This window comes from Schistocerca piceifrons, chromosome 9, assembly GCF_021461385.2.
Source record: "Schistocerca piceifrons isolate TAMUIC-IGC-003096 chromosome 9, iqSchPice1.1, whole genome shotgun sequence".
Taxonomy (NCBI): Eukaryota; Metazoa; Arthropoda; class Insecta; order Orthoptera; family Acrididae; genus Schistocerca; species Schistocerca piceifrons.
Window position 1 is genome coordinate 217,628,769 of NC_060146.1, and position 22,174 is coordinate 217,650,942.

General features: G+C 44.6%; 1 protein-coding gene across 1 annotated transcript in view; it reads left to right on the forward strand.

The window, feature by feature from the left end:
- The window catches only part of LOC124717179 (flocculation protein FLO11), a 182,415-nt gene extending 175,947 nt beyond the window's left edge, over positions 1-6,468 (forward strand). Inside the window, exon 4 of the mRNA XM_047243956.1 lies at positions 207-6,468. Coding sequence (XP_047099912.1) covers positions 207-1,109 — 903 coding nt within the window. The 3' untranslated portion in view covers positions 1,110-6,468. The remainder of the gene's footprint in view (positions 1-206) is intronic.
- Positions 6,469-22,174: the final 15,706 nt, after the last annotated feature.

A 22,174-nucleotide genomic window follows, 5' to 3' on the forward strand; every position in this document is an offset into this window, starting at 1 on the left:
TATCACACACTTGAAAATGGCTACACAGCTGAACATATACAGTAGTGAAAAATGACAAAAAAGATTGTTCCGATTTACACTACAACAGCCAGTGTGGCCAGATATTGTCATTCGAGATGAGGAACTTCGGCTCGATGTAGTCAGATGAAAGAATTGACAAAATGTTTAGGCAAGCAGCTAACAACAGTGTGGTGTGCCTGTTTCAGGTGCTGTACAACACTACCAGTAGCTGTTTCCTGGACGATCCGGATCCAGTCACGGCTTCAGCGCCGACAGCAACTACTACGACAACTCCCACGCTGACGGAAGCTCCTGTCGTGTCACCTCTGACAACCGGTGTCGTGGACCCACTGGTAACCCCAGCTTCCCCAGCTTCCCTCGCAGTAGTCGGCACTGTGACTACCGTACCGTCCCCGAGTGGTGTCGATCCGTCTTCGGCCTCGATCACTTCCGTCGGCAGCATATCCGGTACCTCGGCAACGGCGCCGACTGACAGCCGGAAGAGGCCACTCCTGGAGGACGACTGCTGTGACGTACTCAGCCAGTTCTACATGCCACCCACACCACGCATGCTCACCTCTATCGACGACGAGGACGAAGATGACGATGTCGTGGTCAACGTGGTGGACGTCGAGCCGCAGTCGGCGGACCCCGCGGCTACGGCTACCGGGACGTCAGCCGCACCTACCGGTGACCCCACTTCGAGCCCCGCCACCTCTCCGGTCAACTCCCGGGAGCTGTGCAGTCCCGCACCGGCAAAGAGGCCCAAGTTCGAGGTGGCCATCGAGGTGCCGGACCCGGCCACTGCGGAACTGGAAAGGCGACTCTTTTCGTGCGGGGGTGACGACTTGCGGAACAGCACGTGCTGCTGGTCCGCGACCACCGGCGTCCCCAGGGTACCCGCGCCGCACGCCGACGATCTGCGGCTCAGGTTTGCCGACAGCTCAAGGCCCGCGTCCTCTGGCAACTGCACCGAGTCCTCGGCAGCAGAACAGCAGCAACAGCAACAGCAGCAGCAACCGCAGCAGTACTCTTGTGGGCACGCGTCCATTTTCGGAGAGATCCAGTCTGTCGTCTTCCACAGCTTGATCGCCTCACTCGAGTCATAACGGCGAAACTCTGGTGACGTGGAATTCGGTGGCAGCCCGAGTGACTGTCATAGAGAACTGTTCTGACGGTTGCTGTGTTGTATTGGACTCCTTTGAGACTGCACCTACTCCACAGAAAAGAAAATTTGATGTGCCGTTTGCAAAGGCCACGTGCACGTAAGTGGAGCAGGGTCGTTTGGCAAGCTAGAAAGTGTCTTTCGAACAGATACAACTGTCGACAACTGTGGAAAGCCGATACTCGAGGGGACGTGTGAGACCGAACTCTCGTGTACAGTGCTGAGCTATGTGATGCGGAGTTTGGTTAGTCTCCTTCCTGTAGTGAATTTCCTACACTGTAACATTATTTGTCACAAATATTGTGGGGTGGATTGAACGGGAGAGAAAAACACGTCCACATAAATAGCCTGGTGGTTAGGTATTGACTTCCAAGTGGTTAACATTTGGATCTTGTCGATACTGTGCTCCAAAAAAATGAGATAAAAACTAGCGGCCCTTGTCTAGATCTTCTGTGAAATCACCACTGTCACACCTTTCCCAATTTTATTTTATCCTTTTGACATATTGGGATTAGATAAAAAAAATACTGTGGTGGGCACAGAATGTTAAAGGCAACTAAGTCAATAGCAGTTTAGTTAATGAAGGAAAGACTTCTTTATAGAACATTTAAAGGAAATTGGTTTGGGACGTTCTTGAGACATTTTGTGGACGAAACAGGCTGTGTAATGTACATAAATGATATATATAAAATATATATATATATATTTTAAATTGTTCCACAGTTCTAAGAACTATGTCTAAACAGCCTGACTGTGCTGCTAGAAAGGCAGACTTTTTTTTTTTTTTAGAAATCATCGTGTCATATGTCAGTGTTCATAAAGAGTGAGGAAGAAAGTATGTTTGAGGGGCCGAATACAATGCATTTCATCTAAAGAAAATGAGATATATGGATTTAATAAAGGCTCAGTATCTACATATTAACTTGCACTTGATTTACTGTGCTCACTGTAGTGTCTTTCTACGATAGATTTTCCGGATACTGTTTCATCTGTTGGAAAATCTTCTGATAAATGGTAGGAGCACATTTATCATAGCTTTCCTTTTTCACACAGTCTGTCAAATCATAAATTGTCTTTCTCTAAGGAGTTCCAGAAGTGCGCACTGTAGGCAATGGGGAGCAATTGGTCATTACTTGCACATTGCTGTTGTACTCCCTCAATGAACACAGTAATATTCTTTTTCTTTTTTTTAAATCTCTGTCGAATGATGCAGGCACTACCATGATTGTGCACTTTAATATTATGATTATTTTTGTTGGTATCTACTGGCACTAGGAAATCAAAATTTTTGTGGCATTGTGTGTATTATTAAGATAACAAAACAGTTTCCCTGGGCTCCTTTAGTGAAGTGGCTGTATCTTTCATGTAGAATGAGAACATGCAGTTTGTCTGCAGGCTGTAGCTAATATTTCTCCTACGAAGTTATCTGCTCATATAAAGACTGTATGAAGAAAAATAAAAAATCAACTATTTATTTTCAAAAACCGAGCTTTTCGTAGATCGCTATTTGTGCTATGTAAAACTGTGGTTTATTGAAAGTACTAGTTCTGAAACTAGCACTTAATCCTTCTTATCTGAATGAGCTATTTTTTACTACCATTATAGATCAATATATATATCATAAACATACTAACATCTCGGTATTATTTTGGGTATGCGATGCTCACAGCTGCCAGAGTGTTAACTATTGTTGGTGATGCTAAATGTTGTAATGTGTTCCACTGAGAATTGTTATTAGATATTTTGCCGTATCTATTAGGAGTGTTGATGGAAATGTCCCACATAACATTCTATTCGTACATATTTGGCATTTAGTGTACCCGATAAAATTGAGTTCATGCGTCATTTGTATTGAGTGCTATTGACCTGCAGTCTTTGTGACTTCCATATTGTTTCCATAATACTACAAATTGTGTCACTGTAGCATGGTTCTGTTAAACAAATTGTGTTGGTCATATTATCAGTAGGTGTTCAAAAATATAATGAGTGTATAAAATTTATTTTGAGGATTTCTTTGCTTTATTTAATTTTTTGTGTAGAAAAATAAGAAACTTAATGTAGATTCAGAGAACTGCTGAGTACAATGTACAGAAAGGCTTCTTAGACACCCCAAACTATATATCCCAATCAAGGAACAGATCGATCCACTAAGTAATAATCAGTGTTCATTTTGTGGGTTCACACAGAAGACCAATATGTCAGGGACCATTCGAATATTTTTGAAATCATTATCATGAAATTTAGATATATCTAGTATATTTGGTATCGGATGCTTAAAATGATCTGCTACAAAACAGTTTCAGAGTTTTATAATTATCGCCCAAAATATGTATTTGTGGAACACTTCCTTCAACACTTCTCTCCATTGAGATCTCGACTTAGCTATTTGACACAGCATTTCTTGTGGGATGCCAAAACAAATAATACTGACATGTAAAAACCTGTATATGTAACATTTTTGTCAAAGTGTGTCTGTGATATTCTATAACCATCTTTAATTCTATTATGTCAGTCTGGGTGATGTCTTGTACTTGGCAGTCAATGTAAGAGACATGCCAGTCATAACCACAGCACAGTTGCAGATAAGTCTAATTGTTACCATTATTGTTTTGAAACATCAGTGTAAAGAAAGGAATACACTGAATTAGTACTTCTACCACTGCTGTCAAAGCAGTAACGTAGTATCCGTTCTCAAACTGCAGAATTTTTGTGCTTTTCAACTCAACAAAGCTGTGATAAATACAATTATTTTTACTGCAGTTATTTAATTCAAATAATTTACAGTAGATACTGACTAGACACCAGGTTTTTTGTTTAGATGAATATTGTCTGATCCCATCACCCAGGTCTGTGTCCTTTTTTTGTACGGTGAATGCAAGTGAATTATGACGGAAAAACCTATACTTTGAACAGCTTCGTACATTTAAAACTGACACATCATTACTTTGCAACATCAGCAGCGACAATCTGTTGCAGCCACATGTGACTTTGCAGATATTTTTATTTATTTTTGCAAAAGGCTGATTTAAATGGTTCTACTGCAATACCAACACTAAAGCATCATCATTATGTGAACATTTTCTTCTTATTGCCTATATTTCTCTCTAATAAGTGTCAATTTCCAGTATTTAAAGCTTTGTAAAATTAGGCATTGAAATTAGCTGTGAAGCAGTAGCAATTGCTGAGGGACAAAGAGGTCAAACCAGGAACAAGGCAAAACATGGCATCACCATGAAATGAGTGCATCATCTAAGCAAAATGCCTCATTTCCTGTTGCAGCAGGTCACTTATGCATGTCTCTGCTCACAACTTTATCTCGGCTTTAGACATTTCAACAGTTTATGAACAACTAAAAATATTCCAAGTGCCTTTTTTGATAAAGATATACATATATAAATGTGAAGTATGTACACTGGTGTGTACATATATATCTATACAAATATATACATATATAAAGTGTTTTGGGGAACAAAACTTAAGACGAATAATTCATTGGGTTGCATCCTCTTTGTCTTTCACTGCACTATCATTGAAAATCAAATGTGTACGCTTTTGTAGAATTCATAGAAACGCCGTGCATTTTGTAATAACAGTGTGAAAACGAATATCTAAACGTGTAAGATTTGTGTAGAAAATTTTCCCATTGTTACAATTCAGTGTTGTGATAGAAAGGTTCAATTTTTGTGGCAGCTATATTTTTTAGTTGAAAGCTTTTTCAGATAGATATGACAGATTGATATAAATTTATGTACCCATGATGCCTACATCATAATTTTTTACTTCATTGATTTTATAAGCAATGAGAAAATTTACAGATACATCAGCCTAAAATTATTTTAACTGACATTCTGAACAACAAACATTTACAAAGAACAACACTGTAAGTAACCATCTACTCAAATATTCCTGGAATTCTGTGTGATGGACTGATTGATAGCGGTGGATTAGGTGGAAGTTACCATTTCATTTACTTTTCAAACAAAACAGCACACAAAACTTTATTCAAATAAATTCCTTCATATTATTTCCATCACAACACCAAAATATGCACTTAAGTGAAAATTTGTTTCATTCAATGTTTCCAAAAGGAAAAAATTCTCACATCTGAGTTTGTTAATCATCATATGACAATAGATTCTTTCACACATTCATAAGGATATTGTCTTATTTGTAGACCTTAACTGGTCATGACTTGGCTTGAATTTTGGTTTAAGATTATTCAGAATGACTCCATACCTGATTGCAAATGGTTTCATTCTTGTATATTTTTCCTGTTACTTCTTAATTTCATGTACTCTGTCTTAGTTGTGCCTGTACATTTTTGCAAATATTGTAAAAAGCATGAGCAAGTCTTATGTAAAAAAAAAAAGAAGAAGATTCAGTTTCTGTATGATTCATTTAGGTGAACTGTTTTATGTATAGAGTGATGTATTTCGATCTTAAGGTAGTTGTTTCAGTTATTGTCATACCTGATAATAGTCCTGTGAAACAAGATTGGCATTGTTTCGATCACTTATAACCCGTTTTCTTTCTGTCGGTTGTGAAAATTACATGTTTTTGTTCATATGCTATGACATTTAAGTTCTTATTTAAAACACTAAATATCTGTCTTTGAAAAGTGGGTAAATATATGTTTTTGCACAACGAGCTTAACAAAAAATGGACATGCTGAAGAATACTCCATCAAACAGGGCATTCAAAACGAAACCATCAATGAAAGTAACAAAGTTATTAACAATGAAACAGGAACTCGCTGCTCTTATGGCTTCTCAGAAATTACACAGAAACAGAAATATTTTGTCTGCAATGTGCAATTATCTATTGTCTGCAGAATAAAATGGTACAATGAATATAGAACATTAACAAAAACTATATATATATCTATGTCTCTGTAAGAGCATTTTGAAATGACATTGGACTTCACAGAAATGATTCAACCATGTTCTCCATCGAACTACAGCAAATTTGTATGACAATGTTCAAGAGAGTTGTTTTATTGTTATTGTTATTGGGATCTGTTATGCAAATTTTATGTTTACAGTGTATAAAATTTGTGTTATACTTTCATCAAAATTATTAATGCAGCAGGCACAAATATCTGATCAGTACAGTTCAGATTTTGCTGGGAGTAGAAAGAGAGAAACCTAACTTTTTGATTGGAAAACTACGTGATCCCTGAATAATATGTGCTTAATACTTTCAATATGTTTTTTTATTTGCAACATACATAACATACAGATATATATATACACAAACATACATAAAATATATATACCTATAGATATGTACCAAAATATGAGGTTACCGACGAAGAATATTCGTCACGAATAAAGTACCTGAAAAAAAAAGCCTGTTTTTGTCCTGTATGAGTCACCAGCCCATCACAGATCCTTTCTTCCTTGAGTTATGAGTCAACTAATGATATTGTGACTACACTGTGAAATACCAAAGCTGTTGCAACAAGAAATACAACAGATTCTCACACGAGTGTGTGGCACTACAAAGGCAAGATGTCCCTAAAAACACACACACACACCCTTTGAATTCACTGCTCACTGATGTAGATTTCAGGTGAATTGATTCAAAGTAATGAAGGCAAAGTATTAAGATCTAAGCACATTTGGAAATTTTCAAACTGATATCCCTCACCATCCCCATAGCAGATAACACTGAGCAATTAGGACTTAAAACAGCACGACGGATTTTGCTATGTTTGACAAATTATTACTTTACATGGCCTATTTTTCATGTTACAAGCTCATTTTCTAGTGTTACATCTGGTGTACTACAAAACATTCTACAACTGCCAAAAAAATGATAATTCAAAACACATCAGAATCGTACAGCATACAAGGAAAAAATAAAATAATTATGTGGAACATTGATGATGTAATATGTATTAGACTACAGGTTCCATTTCTCACTACAGAATATTGACAACTGGTTATCTGTTGTGTCGCTGCATAAGTTCATAGCGTTTTTCCGTAAGTTTAATAAATACAACAGATACACATAACAGACTTTAGTCATCAGCTGTAGAAATCACACAGTGTCGAGACGAAGAACTCGTCGAGTCTCGTCTGGAGTGCATTTTCATCTCAGAAAGAAGTTCCTCGAAAGTTGTTTGCTCCGATCTGATGGTGTGAGATCAGGTTAATAAGGTGGGTGTAGAATGACTTCCCAAACCAGTTCCTGTATAGTGTTTTGTATCACAATACGTAAACTCGAATAGCCACAATGAAGTACAAATCAAAAAATGGCAATCGGTAAGTAAACCCATAGGAACCGGAATATCAACACGCAAAACAGGAATGTTATGAACCTATGTAACAACCTAATACATTATTAAATGACCAACCCAGTTCATGGTAATGGGCTCATTTGCATGTTGTCTGTCAAAGGGCTTCCAGGGGAAAAACAAATTTTATATTAAATGTGTCATATCACGGACGAATTTAAAAAGCTATTATTACCTACTCAACAAGGGGATTATTTTATGTTAATGGCTGGACACAGTAAGACAAATATTCCACTTAGAAGCTCAGTTTACGTCTTGAGGCAGCACAGCTCACGGCAGACCATATTCATCCACTGTTTGATAATGAGAGCACTTTGAGACTTCTGACAAACTGTACACACAATTTCAAATCATTACGAAACTTTTTCTCGTTGACACCTCCCACAAAGTAATGGGAATAAAGAAATTTATCACTTGCTACATTTTCGCAGTTGGTGTAGTGAAACTAAAGCATCCTGTACGGTGTTTTAATTTATTATTACTAACTCTGTACGGAACACACAAACCTTTCTCACTGTACGATGCACAGTTCGTCGACATACGGGTGTGTGGAATACTAGCTTCTGCTTAAAAGGGAGTGCAAATTACCCAGACTACATTCATCCATAATATGAGCTCTTAGCGTCTTCCAACAAACTTTACACGTAACTTCAAACCTTCCCTAAATTTTTTCTCGCTTAAGTGTATTAAGAGGCTGTAAAGCAGTGTTTTTCAACCTGTGGGTCGCAACCCCCTGGGTGGGGGGGGGGGGGGGGGGCGAAGTCTTGCTCAGGGGGTCGCGGTCGAAGGAGAAAGCAGTTGCAGCATCGTTGGTAAAAACTTTTCCATTTTATGCTCGCTCAGAGCAAAGAATTTAATTACATCTCCGCCCGCAGGGCACTGAGACCTCTTTTCACATTGCACTTGATCTCTCGATCAGTACAGTATCAATAGAAAGAAAATTAAATACTCTGACATACTTTTATTATCGTTCTGGAGGGTCGCCATAATATTTTTACTAGGAAAGGGGTCGCGTATTCGAAAAAGTTGAAAAACACTGCTGTAAAGAATCGGTGGTTTATTACTGGATATTTACTACACAAAAGAGAGTCGAGGTTGTTTCAGTATTTGTAGATGTTGAGGCACAAATCATGTAGTTGAACAGCACATAGGGAATAGGAGATGATCAACGTGATTTTCGTTTTATCTATTGTGGCAGTACGAAGAAGTGGCGAGGAGGGAGAATCGGTTTGATCGTTTAAATGGCAATTCTGTGGGAGATCTCTCGATGATTATTTTCAGTATCTCCAGCGGAAACACGTAGAAGAGGAAATCGGAAGCGCGCAGCACAACGCTCTCACAGAACATTAAAAAACTATTTGGCTATGGTGAAATTCTAAAAAAGCTATGGACTAGTAAAGAAGTCTGTGAAAGTCGCTTACCGAAAGGAACTGCCGATACGGACCCGTGTGTAACATCGAATACACAAACCGCATATGGAATAATAATTTTATTGACGGGAGTACACACGAAGCATCTGGACATAACCAGAAGACTGTGCGCATTAAACAGTCAGTCAGAAGCCATTTAGTCGCCCTCGCTGGTTGTATGCCGCCGTAGTGCGTAACACGTGAGGGAGAGACCAGAGTGTATAAACGTATGTGGAGTGAGCATTCGGATGCGCAGAACGAGAGTTCTGTCCACATCATCTGTAGCTCAAGTCACGTGAGTTTGATGCGGCACATTTCAGCCAGTAAGGCGCTTGGCGTATTTTGAGTGTTACTACTTCGATAGATCGCTTTCAGAAGGTTGAAACTTTGTATACGCGCTTTAAAGACGTCTTAACGACTTGGTGCCAGGAACTGAAGTCGACTTAAAGAGGCGAAGAGCAATGCCACTGCGCTCTTTCCCCAATCAGAGCTTAGATTACACTTCATTTACGTTCTTCCGGTAACGTGACAGCAAGTGACACCTAGTATCAAACGTAGGCCTTAATTAGAGGACCAAATTTCTGAGAATGTGTGTTTGGAGCACAACACTGTATGATAGTGAAGCAGACTGTGGGAAAACCATAACAGAAGAGAATCGGAGCATTTGAGATGTGGTTACAGGAATGTTGCAGATTAGGAGGACCGATAAGGTAAAGAATGAAGAGGTTCGTCACAAAATTGGCGAATAAAGGTATGTATGGAAAACACTGACAATAAGAAGGGACAGGGCGATATGACCTGTGTTATGACGTCAGGGATTAACTTCCACGGTACTTGGGTACTTGAGGGAGTTGTAAACCGTAAAAACTGTAAGCAGGGCTTCCCAACGTGTGGTCCGCGGACCCCTTAGGGGTCCGCCGGCTCTTTCTAGGGGGTCCGCGGCCACCCTTCACCAAATCGTGTAAAATAATGTGTACAATTAGTGAATAAAAATGTGAAAATCAAATTCATGACTATTTTTTTTTTCGTGTGAAAAACATCCCCAAGCAGCCTTTGCGGTTCCTAGTGAGGACGTATACACAGTTTAGTGCCGGAGAATTCGCAACAATACGGGGGTCGTTTGTACGCCGGCTCACGGCGCTAGATGCGCTGAAACCTTTTACGCATGCGCGGAGCGAGCTTTGTCGACCAATCACAGCACTCGCTGGCACGTATGCGGCCCCAGGCATCATTAAATGTTAAACTTCCCTTGCCAGTGCACTACCTGTTTCATAAGTCGATTTTTGACCAGTTTATTACTTCTAACATGGATCGGTGTCTGAAGTCAGGATCATTGAAGAAGGGTGCAGTTTCTCAATCGCCTTCACAACAAGGGAAGTTTCCAGTTGAAATGAATGAGGAGGGAGGATGACCAAAGGAAGACTTTACATACATTTGAACATTTTTCTTCGGATTTCACGAAAAACCACACACACACACACACACACACACACACACACACACACACACACGACTGCTACGAAATATGCATGCTCCTTACACAACAGTAGCCAAACAATGGAAGTGAACAGACCAGAAGCGGCAGCTTGTCAACAGCGAACAGTTTGGACGTGACATTGATTGCTCTTGGAGGGAGAAAGCTCCATCGTGTGAAATTTCAATTACCAAGTAATTTTAATCAGGCTATAGTGTGTTGAACAGAGGGAGTAAATCCACTAGTAAGTGTCTGGATGCAGTGGAAATTCAAATTCGATCGTTAATTTCAAGTTGTTTTCATTCATTTCTAAACCAAAGACTATCGATACTTCATGGGGGAGGGGGGTCATTGGGGACATGGCACCTGCATTAAGAAGCTCTCAGTTCCCATGAGTTTCGCTCTGAAATCTGAAGTTACTGTGCTCTTGAATGACTAGGGGTCCGCCATGGATTTTCGACTGAAGAAGGGGTCCGCCAGCTGAAAAGGTTGGGAAGCCCTGCTGTAGAGAAAGACAGAGATTGGAGTACATCCAGCCAAATAATTGAGGACCTAGGTTGCAAGTGCTACTCCGAAACTAGCACAGGAGAGGAATTAGTGGCGGGCTGAATCAGACCAGTCAGAACACTGATGACAAAAAATACTTTTTAATCTTTCCAACACAGCAGTTAATATAAAAATGGTTCAAATGGCTCTGAGCACTATGGGACTCAACTGCTGAGGTCATTAGTCCCCTAGAACTTAGAACTAGTTAAACCTAACTAACCTAAGGACATCACAAACATCCATGCCCGAGGCAGGATTCGAACCTGCGACCGTAGCGGTCTTGCGGTTCCAGACTGCAGCGCCTTTAACCGCACGGCCACTTCGGCCGGCGCAGTTAATATAAAAACAACTTTAAAGGCTACAGAGAGGAGCCTGCTTCTGATTGGTTTACACAAACACAGGTTGTACAAGGCTGTCTAGAAGCGAGAGAACTAGCGGTGTTTGTTACTAGTTCCTCGTGAGTAGTGGACATGCAGAAACGTCGTCAGCGATAGGTTTGAGTGTAGTGATGTGCAATCTTCGTGAGATACCGCATATCCATTACCTCGTTCGATTGGCATTGTGTCTCCATATCAAGTCAATTCGTGGCACAGTCATTTTAACGCTATCACTGCCGTACTGGATCACTAACTACACTGACCAGCCAGAACAGTATGGCCATCGAGCTACTACCGATATAAAGCCGTTCAGGAGACAGTAGCGTCACTGCTAGTCAGAGACACGGCGTGCTTGTAGTATTACTGAGCTTACTGTCCGTGTGTAGAATGAGGAAGACGCGGTGGGTGGCCGGCTCCCCTCGTTACGTGTGTCTGACGTCGTAGGCTGGGCAGACTAGTGAAACAGGACAGGTGGCCGACTGACGTCAGACTTTAATGCTGGGCAAAGTACAAGTATGTCTGACCACACAGCGCACCCAACACTCCCAACGGTGGGCCTCCACAGCAGTGTGTGCCAGTGTTAACACCGCGACATCGGCAATTACGACTGAAATGGGCAACTGACCGTCGGCAGTGGCCGTTGGCGCAGCGCCGAAGGATTGCACGGTCTGATGAATACCGACATCTCCATCATACCGGAGGGAGGGCGCAAATCCGTCGTCTTCCAGGGGAACAGCTCCTTGACATCTGTACTGCAGGAGCGAGACAAGCTCGCGGCGGCTCCATCATGCTCTGGAGAACATTCAAGTGGGCATCCATGAGTCCAGTGGAGCTCGTGGAAGGGACCACGATACCAAAGGGGTATCGTACGCTGGTTGCAGACCACATACACCCCTTCATAACTACCACATTTTCCGGTGACAGTGCCATTTTTCGACAAGATAATGCGCCATGTCACAAGGTCAGGAGTGTGCTGGAGCGGTTCGAGCAACGCAGCTGCGAGTTCCAATTGATGTGCTGGCCCCCCCCCCCCCCCCCCCAACTCTGAGTTGTTGACTGAACATGGCGTGAGAGCTCATCGCCCCCCCCCCCCCCCCCAGAATTTACGGAAATTAAGTGACGTGTGCGTGCGTGCAGAGGTGGTGCCAACTCCCTCCAGGGACCAACGGAGGCCTCACGACTTCGATGCAACGACGTGTCGCCGCTGTTATCTGTGCCGAAGTTAGACATACCGGCTGTTAGGTAGGTCGTCATTACTGTCTGGCTGATCAGTGTAAGGAAAGTACCTGGTGTCCTTTCACATACTTCTCTTTACATCTGTAGCAATAACAATATTGCTCAATGGCTGTTACTACTACTCGAACGTGCAGAAATGCAAATTAAACAAGGCAAATACCTGTAATACCCTAGTTTCGCTATTACTGCAAATTATGAACAATCAGCGTCATCCCAAAATGACGTTCAAACTGCGCCTTTCACCATAGGGCATAATGGGAACTAGTATGTGCGTGGATGGTTTGGTTTAGTGACGAGGCTCACTTTCATTTGGATGGGTTCGTCAATAGACAAAATTTGTTCATTTGGGGGACTGAAAATCCACACTTCGCGATCTAGGTGCCTACGCAGTGGGCAGTGTCCAGTAACGAAATAATAGGTGAGATATTCCTCGATGGCACGGTGACTACCGAACGGCGCGTGAAGGTTTCGATGATGATTTCATCCCCATTACCCAAAGTAGACCCTGATTTCGACAAGCTGTGGTTCATACAAGACGGAGCTCGACCCTATCGAAACAGGAGCGTGTTTAATGTTCTGGAGGAGCACTTTGGGGATCGCATTCTGGCTCTGGGGTACCAAGAGGCCACTGGCTTGGGCCTCGATTGGCCGCCGTATTCTCCAGATCTGAACACATGAGATTCCTTTTTGAGGGTCAATATTAAAGGCAAGGCGTACAGCAATAACCCAAAACCATTACTACGCTGAATACATTCAGGAGGTCATCGACAGCATCAATGTTCCGACACTTCAGCGGGTCATGCAGAATTTCGCTATTTGTCTGCGCCACATCATCGCCAATGATGGCAGGGATACCGAACATATCATAACCTAAATCCGAATATCTGTAGTGACGTTTACATGTGGAATAAAGTGTATGCACGCCTTAGTTTGTAACTGATTTACATCTTTTTCATGCATACTCTACAGGAAAGGAGACTGGACTGACGACCCATAGCCTTCACACGGATGGTTGGTTGGTTGGATCGAAAGAGGGGGAAAGGGACCAAACTACGAGGTCATTAGTCCCTTGTTCCGAATAACACAATGCCACAAGTGTGAGAATAAAACAAGCGAGACTGCCAACTCAGAGCGGAATGAATGGAAAAATCGCAAGAATGATGAAGGGCAACAAACATGTAAATGGACAAAAGGGGACAAGAAAACCGGAGAAACGCAAGAAGAGGGATGCAGAGATTAAAACAATAAAGCAGATTACCATGGCTGTCTGACAATGAGAATAAAAAATGAGAAGCCAGCCACATTGAAACCTCCACCCTAGAAGTACTAGGGTGGAGGACACAGAGGGACAAAGGACATGCGCTGAAACTTAGATCAAATGATAAAACCGACCCTCACGAATAAAACGTAAAACTAAATCAGCGGATGAGCCGTTATCAGATAAAATTAGCGGCTTGGAGTCCGGTAACCCAAGTTTCCGTCGCTGGGCAGTCAAAGTAGGACAGTGCACCAGAATGTGGGCCACTGTGAACCGACCCTCAGGCGGGTCTTCACGCCGCAGGAGGCAGCCGAGGGTCGCCCGAGAGTGGCCAATGCGGAGCCGGCAGAGGACAACTGATTCTGTGCGAGACACCCGCATGCAAGTCTTCCACACATTCGTAGTCTCCCTAATGACACACAGTCTGTTGTGTGCACTGTTATACCACCCCATCTCACAAAGCCGAAAACCCCTACGGTGTAAGTCAGAACGCAGGTCAGGTTCAGAGAGGTCCATCTCCAGAAGCGGTTTCCAGGTAGCCTGCTTGGCCAGCCTGCTGTCAGGTTCGTTAACTGGGATGCCGACGTGCCCCGGGATTCACACAAACACCACTGAACGACGGGAGCGGTCCAGGGCGTAGATGGACTCGTGGATGGACGCTACCAAAGGATGGCGAGAGTAGCATGGGTCGATAGCTTGTAGGCTGCTCAAGGAGTCAGTACTCAGAAGAAACGATTCCCCGGGGCATGAACGGGTATACTGAAGTGGACGAGAGATGGCCACCAGCTCTGCAGTGAATACACTGCAGCCATTGGGCAAGGAATGCTGTTCAAAATGGCCTCTGTGGACGTACGCGAAACCAACATTACCGTCAGCCATCGATAGCCGTCGGTGTAAACCACTTCAGAGCCCCGGAACACGTCATTTTTTTGTGTGGGGTTTTAGGGCGCTCAACTACTAGGGTCATTAGCGCCCAGTCACAAATGTAAGTGCACATATAATCTGGTAAAACTCAAGGCGGTGGGGGGAACACCAGAAAGTTCTTACAAAGACGCAGATAAAATAATTAAAAGAGTTAGATGTCTTTGGACAAGTCCGTCAAAGTAATAAAACGAAGAACACCAGCAGCTCCTCGAGCGTCATCAGCTAAAATTTCCTGTAAGGTAGATGGCAGAGACAGGACAACACGAGATTGATTAAAACTCTCTCTGAGATGGTCGGGAGCAGGTTGTCCAAGCTGTTGGGAACGGTTTTATGGCCTGGCGCTTATTGTCTTGAAGTGACGACCAAGCATCCCACCATAATGACACAAGCCTCTTACAAACAACCTCACTAATGTCAGACGATGGGACACGAAGGGAGGCTCGCCGAGGCAGGAGGACTGCAGCCTTGGCCGCAGCATCAGCAGCCTCATTCCCAGGCACTCCTGCATGGCCTGGAACCCACATAAAGCTAACAGGAGAGTCATCAGCAAAAGAATGGAGGGATTGCTGGATCCGTTGTACCAAGGGATGGATCGGATATGGAGCTCCAAGTCTCTGAAGAGCACTGAGTGAATCAGAGCAGAGCACATACGGAGAATGGCGGTGGCGGCGGACATACTGAACGGCCTGAGAGAGAGTAAAAAGCTAGGCTGTAAAGCTGGAACACTGGTCGAGGAGCCGGTATTTAAAGGTGACGTCCCCGACGACAAAGGCACAGCCTATACCATCGTCAGTCTTGGAGCCATCAGTGTAAATAAAGGTGTTACCGGCGAGTCGCGCCCGAAGTTCGACAAACCGTGAGCAATACACTGCATCCGGAGTACCCTCCTTCGGCAGCGAGCTGAGGTCAAGATGAATGTGAACCGGAGCCTGGAGCCAAGGTGGTGTCGGGCTCTCACCCTCTCTGAAGGTGGTAGGGAGGGCAAAATCCAATTGTCGAAGCAGGCGACGGAAGCGGACTCCAGGGGGCAGCAGGGCAGACACATACAACCCATACTGACGGTAGAGAGAATCGTCGAAAACGGAACACGTCAAGAATCGAGAGGAAGTGACAGTGGAGAGCGGCAGGAGTAACTGAGTCCATAAGGTCATGCGAAAGGTCCAGACGAACCTGTGGCCTAGGTGTACACCGTGGAGGTGTATGCGGACGGCCCTGGATGGGAGGTAGTAAAGGGGAGGACTCCAGTTCAGACAGAAAGGATCGCACGCGAACAGCAATCGTTAGCCCTGACCTGGGTCGCCGATGGGGGAGATGAAATGCCGCGGGTGGAAAAAGGAGACGGTAATTCGGATGCTCAGGAGAACTACGAATGTGTGCAACATAACTGGCGAGCAGTTGTGCACGTCGGATCTGCAATGGAGGGACTCCGGCCTCCATCAGGACACTGGTCACCGGACTCATTCTAGAAGCTTCCCTCGCTAGGCGAACGCCACAGTGGTGCTCTGGGTCGAGTAACAGTGAGGGCGCCGCCGAACCATAAAACAAACTCCCATAGTCAAGGTGGGATTGGACAAGGGCTTTGTAGAGCTGCAGCTCAGTAGAGCGATCTGCACCCCAGCTGGTGTTGCTCAGCCAGCAGATGGCACTGAGGTGCTGCAAACACCTCTGCTTAAGCTGACGAAGGTGAGGTAGCCAAGTCAACCGGGCGTCGAAAACCAGTCCTAAGAATCGATATGTCTCCACTACATTGAGTGGATCGCCATTAAGGTAAAGTTCTGGTGCCAGATGAACGGTACGACGCCGACAGAAGTGCACGACAGACGACTTAATGGCCGAAAACTCGAAGCCGTGGGCGAGAAGTGTGGGATGTCGCAGTGTCCTGCTGGAATTGTTCGAGTCCGTCGGACTACACAATGGATGCACATGGTCAGACAGGATGCTTACGTACGTGTCACCTGTCAGAGACATATCTAGACTCCAACTGCACACGTCCCACACCATTACAGAGTCTCCACCAGCTTGAACAGTCCCCTGCTTACATGCGGGGTCCATGCATTCATGAGGCTGTCTCCATATCCGCACACGTCCATCCGCTCGATACAATTTGAAACGAGACTCGTCCCACCAGGCAACATGTTCCCCCGTCATCAACAGTCCAATGTCCGTATTGACGGGCCCAAGCGAGAGGCGTAAAGCTTTGTGTCGTGCAGTCATCAAGGGTAAACGCGTGGGCATTCAGTTCCGAAAGCCCATATCGAAGGTGTTTCGTTGAATGGTTCGCACGCCGGCACTTGTTGATGTCCCAGCATTGAAATCTGCAGCAATTTGCGAAAGGATTGCAGTTCTGTTGTCGCTGGTCTCGTTCTTGCAGAATCTTTTCCCGTCCACAGCAATGTCGGAGATTTGATGTTTTACCGGATTCCTGATATTCGAGGTTCACTCTTGAAATGGCCGTACGGGAAAATGCCCACTTCGTCGCTACCTCGGAGATGCTGTGTCCCGTAGCTCGTGCTCCGACTATAACATCACGTTCAAACTCGCTTAAGTCCTAATAACCTACCACTGCAACATCAGTAACCGATCTGACAACTGCGCCAGACACTTCTTGTCTTATATAGGGAAGCGTGCAAGGAACAAATCCCTGCAGGTGCACTATCCTCTGTGCCCTCTGTGGCTCAGATGGATAGGGCGTCTGCCATGAGATCCCGGGTTCGAGTGCCGGTCGGGGAACAAATTTTTAACATGTCCCCAATGATGTATATCAACGCCTGTTTGCAGCTAGGCTGCCGATTTAATTATTTAATTCTAGAGAAGCTGCACAGTCATCAATGGTATCTGTCATACAGATCTCATATAGGCGTTGCCGACAGCAGTGCCGTATTCTGCCTGTAAATACACTGCTGGCCACCGTAAATGCAACACCAAGAAAGACAAGAGGTAGCACAACAAGATTTATTTTGTAGATAACATGTTGACCAAGTATCAAATGATTACGTTTACAGACGTCTGTGACATGTGGTTCCTGCCAGAATCAGTAGCCAGAGTAGCCGCCATTGTTGGAGATCACCGCTGCCACACGTCTCGGCATTGAGTCAAAGAGACGTTGGATGTGTTCCTGTGGTACAGCAGCCCAAGCAGCTTCCACACGTTGCCAAAGATCATCTGGTGTGGCAGCTGGGCATGTAATCTGGGTCACTCGTTGAGCAACCGTGGACCACATGTTTTCTATCGGCGAAAGATCCGGAGAGCGAGCCGGCCAAGGAAGCACTTCAATCTGGTTATTGACGAAGAACCTTTGGACAATGCGTGCCACGTGTGGTCGCGCATTATCCTGTTGAAATATGGCTGTGGCCGAGCCCTGAAGGTAAGGAAGGACAACTGGCTCCAGCACCTCGGATATGTAGCGCCGGCTATTTAAAGTACCGGCAATGCGTACTAGAGGCGTGCGAGAGTAATATCCAATACCGCCCCATACCATAATACCCGGTGCAAGACCAGTGTGGCGGTGCATAATGCAGCTGTCCAGCATCCTCTCTCCACGGTGTGTCCACATTCGAATCCGACCATCGTGGTGCTGCAGACAGAAGCGTGCCTCGTCAGTAAAGACAACGTCATTCCATTCTGCCGTCCACATCAGTCTGTCATCACACCATTGGCGACGGAGACGTCTGTGGTTCTGCGTCAATGGTAGACGAAGCAATGGACGTCTTGCGGACAGACCACTCTGCTGTAAACGGCGTCGAATGGTACGCGCAGACACTGGATGATGCGTTACAGACGCAATGTGCTGTGCTATGGTTCGGGATGTCACTGAGCGATCCGTCACTGCCATGCGCACAATTTGCCCATCAGCACGTGCAGTGGTGCACCGAGGTGAATGCGATCGACCACGTCGGTCCGTCGTACCCTCCTGCATCCAACGGTCACATATCCGCATTACAGTTGTTTGGTTTCGTCCAACACGACTAGCGATTTCTCTGTATGATGATCCACAATCTCGGTAAGCCACTATCCTTCCTCTGTCGAACTCGGATACTTGATCAAAAGATGTTCGCTGTTGTCTACGAGGCATAACTGATCGTCTTGTGAAACAACCACAAGGTAAACACACGTGCCGAACGTACACTCGTCGAAATCGCCAAGCCTTAAATGGCGCTATGAGGTGGCGCCACAGGCGCGCGTGATCTGCGTCTGCGCTGAAATTCTAATCAGTTGCATATCTCATCGCTGCAAACCCATGGTGTAAATTTCACTTGATTCGGATGCTTCCTTCAGGGTGTTGCATTTACGGTGGCCAGCAGTGTATATCTGTGTTTTGGAATATTAATGCCTGTACTAGTTTCTTTGGCGCTTCGGCGTATTTCGATATATTCACTGATGTGACAGTACAAATTTACAACTTACACATTTTACATTACTTGCAATTTATTTTAAATGAGAACCGATTGTAAAATGTGCACTTCCGCTGCCGGAAATGTCATAATTAATAAAAATTTTCGGGCTATTATGTCGTTGTCGAATGGATTTCAAATTAAAACCAAACGTTTCGTCCCCATCTGCGGAAGACATTTTCAAGGGCCATCGTAGCTTCTCAGAGTGTCCGATTCACTGACTACAGCTGAATTCCGCTTCCGCGCAGAGGCGTGACGCCACGTCACATGTTTTGAATACGCGAGCGCAATTGGCCGTTGTGTACTGCCCGTCGTGCGCTGTTGGTATCACCCCATGTGGACCACTGGTACCCACCTTCTTCGGCACCGGAATCCAAATGTCAGTTTCCCGGCCTCTTCCTGGGGAGTTGGCGAACACAGACGCGCAGTGCTGACTGGGACAGAACTGACAGACCGTTGCGCGAGCGTAATTTGTCAACGTCTTATAGACAGAAGAAGAATTTTCATAATTTGCAACCTAATAAGACGGCCCACCATTTTTATGCTCCCCGCATGATAATCTGATCTGTCGATCAGAGATCTGTGCATGCCAAGAGTGGCAATTTTGCCATCAGTCCGCGAGTTGTGCCTACGGAAGAAATAATGCCAATATAGAAGCAGGTATCTGTAGTGTGGACGCGGTTCCGGCTGAAGAAATCGGTATAGAAGCCGTGAGAGTATTGTCTCGCGCAAAGCCTCCGAGAAGGAATTTAACTGTGGGTGAGAGGAATGCCATAAAACGTCTGAATGAGGACGGCGTTATTGTTTTTCCCTCTGACATCTACATCTACATCCATACTCCGCAAGCCACCTGACGGTGTGTGGCGGAGGGTACCTTGAGTACCTCTATCGGTTCTCCCTTCTATTCCAGTCTCGTATTGTTCGTGGAAAGAAGGATTGTCGGTATGCCTCTGTGTTGGCTCTAATCTCTCTGATTTTATCCTCATGGTCTCTTCGCGAGACATACGTAGGAGGGAGCAATATACTGCTTGATTCCTCGGTGAAGGAATGTTCTCGAAACTTCAACAAAAGCCCGTACCGAGCTACTGAGCGTCTCTCCTGCAGAGTCTTCCACTGGAGTTTATCATCTCCGTAACGCTTTCGTGATTACTAAATGATCCTGTAACGAAGCGCACTGCTCTCCGTTGGATCTTCTCTATCTCTTCTATCAATCCTATCTGGTACGGATCCCACACCGGTGACCAGTATTCAAGCAGTGGGCGAACAAGCGTACTGTAACCTACTTCCTTTGTTTTCGGATTGCATTTCCTTAGGATTCTTCCAATGAATCGCAGTCTGGCATCTGCTTTACCGACGATCAACTTTATATGATCATTCCATTTTAAATCACTCCTAATGCGTACTCCCAGATAATTTATGGAATTAACTGCTTCCAGTTGCTGACGTGCTATATTGTAGCTAAATGATAAGGGATCTTTCTTTCTATGTATTCGCAGCACGTTACACTTGTCTACATTGAGAATTGCCATTCCCTGCACCGTGCCTCAACTCGTTGCAGATCCTTCTGCATTTCAGTACAATTTTCCATTGTTACAACCTCTCGATATACCACAGCATCATCCGCAAAAAGCCTCAGTGAACTTGAAGACAAAGAAAATGCAACGGTTGTTTTGAATGTGATCGACTCTTATAGCAAGATTAACAACTTACCAGATCCGTAAACATACAGGAAACTGAGTAAAGACCCCACTGGCTAAGTTCTTAGAACTGTTACGCGGTTGGCCGGCCGTTTTGGCCGAGTGGTTCTAGGCGCTTCAGTCTGGAACCGCGCGACCGCTACGGTCGCAGGTTCGAATTCTGCCTCGGGCATGGATGTGTCTGATGTCCTTAGGTTAGTTAGGTTTAAGTTCTAAGTTCTAGGGGACTGATGACCTCAGGTGTTAAGTCCCATAGTGCTCAGAGCCATTTGAACCATTTGTTAAGCGGTTGACGGAGCCCTCTATCGAACAGAGCGTTCAGGAAAGTCTGTTCAGTTGCACTAGCACCAAGACGTTATGGATTGCCGAAGGTGCTCAAATAACATGTTCTTATAGGGCCTGCAGTGGGTGTTGTTGGTTCGCAAACCTATTCGATTGCAAGTTCTTGACAACATTATCACGACCGTATGTGGGCCGATCCGATTCGTATATCAAGAATTGGTCACATTTTATCAGCAAAGTTAAAAGGCACAGTGGTACAGCCGGAGGACATGTTAGTTATTTTTGATATGGAATTGCTATTTAATATGTTTCCACTCAATGAAGTACTGCAACAGCAGAATCGGATTTTTCCTCCCGATGTTGCAGAACTGTTTAAATTCTGCCTACAACTACGTATTTCGAATGGAACAAAGAATTCTATGAACACACGGACAGGGTCGCTACGGGTAGCCCCCTTAACCTTAAGCCCAGGTATAGCGAACATCTTTACGGGAAAATTCTAGGAGTAGGCACTGGAGAAAGAACAAGAAATCGTTTGTTTGGTTTCGGGACGTGGATGATACGTTTGTTTACTGGCGGCAGGGCAGGGAGGAACTGGATCGTTTTAACAAACAACAGAACAGGATCAATCCGAAGATTCAGTTTACCACGGAGAAGAAGGCAGCCGGAAGACTAAATTGTCTTGATGTGTTAGTTTTTCCAAGAAAGGAGATGGTAGCTTGGGCCACACGGTTTACCGAAAACCCACGCACCACAGACCGTTACCTACACTGAGATTCGAACCACCACAAACCAAAAGAAGAGAGGCATCATAAAAATGTTGGAGGATAGAGCAAGGAAGTTCTGGAAACCAGAGCTACTTGACACAGAATTAAAGCTTCTCGCCAATGCATTGCTCAAGAATTATTCGTTCGCTGAGATAAAAAGTGTGTTAAGAACACCGCGTAGAAATCATAGCGTTGTTCAAGCACCTGCGACATCGAAAGTTTTTCCTGCCATTCATTAGGAACAGTACTGACCGCATACGAAAAATCTTGAGAAAGCGGAACATCACGGTAGTCTAACATCCATACGGGCGATATACACTGAAGCGTCAGAGAACCTGGTACAGGCACGC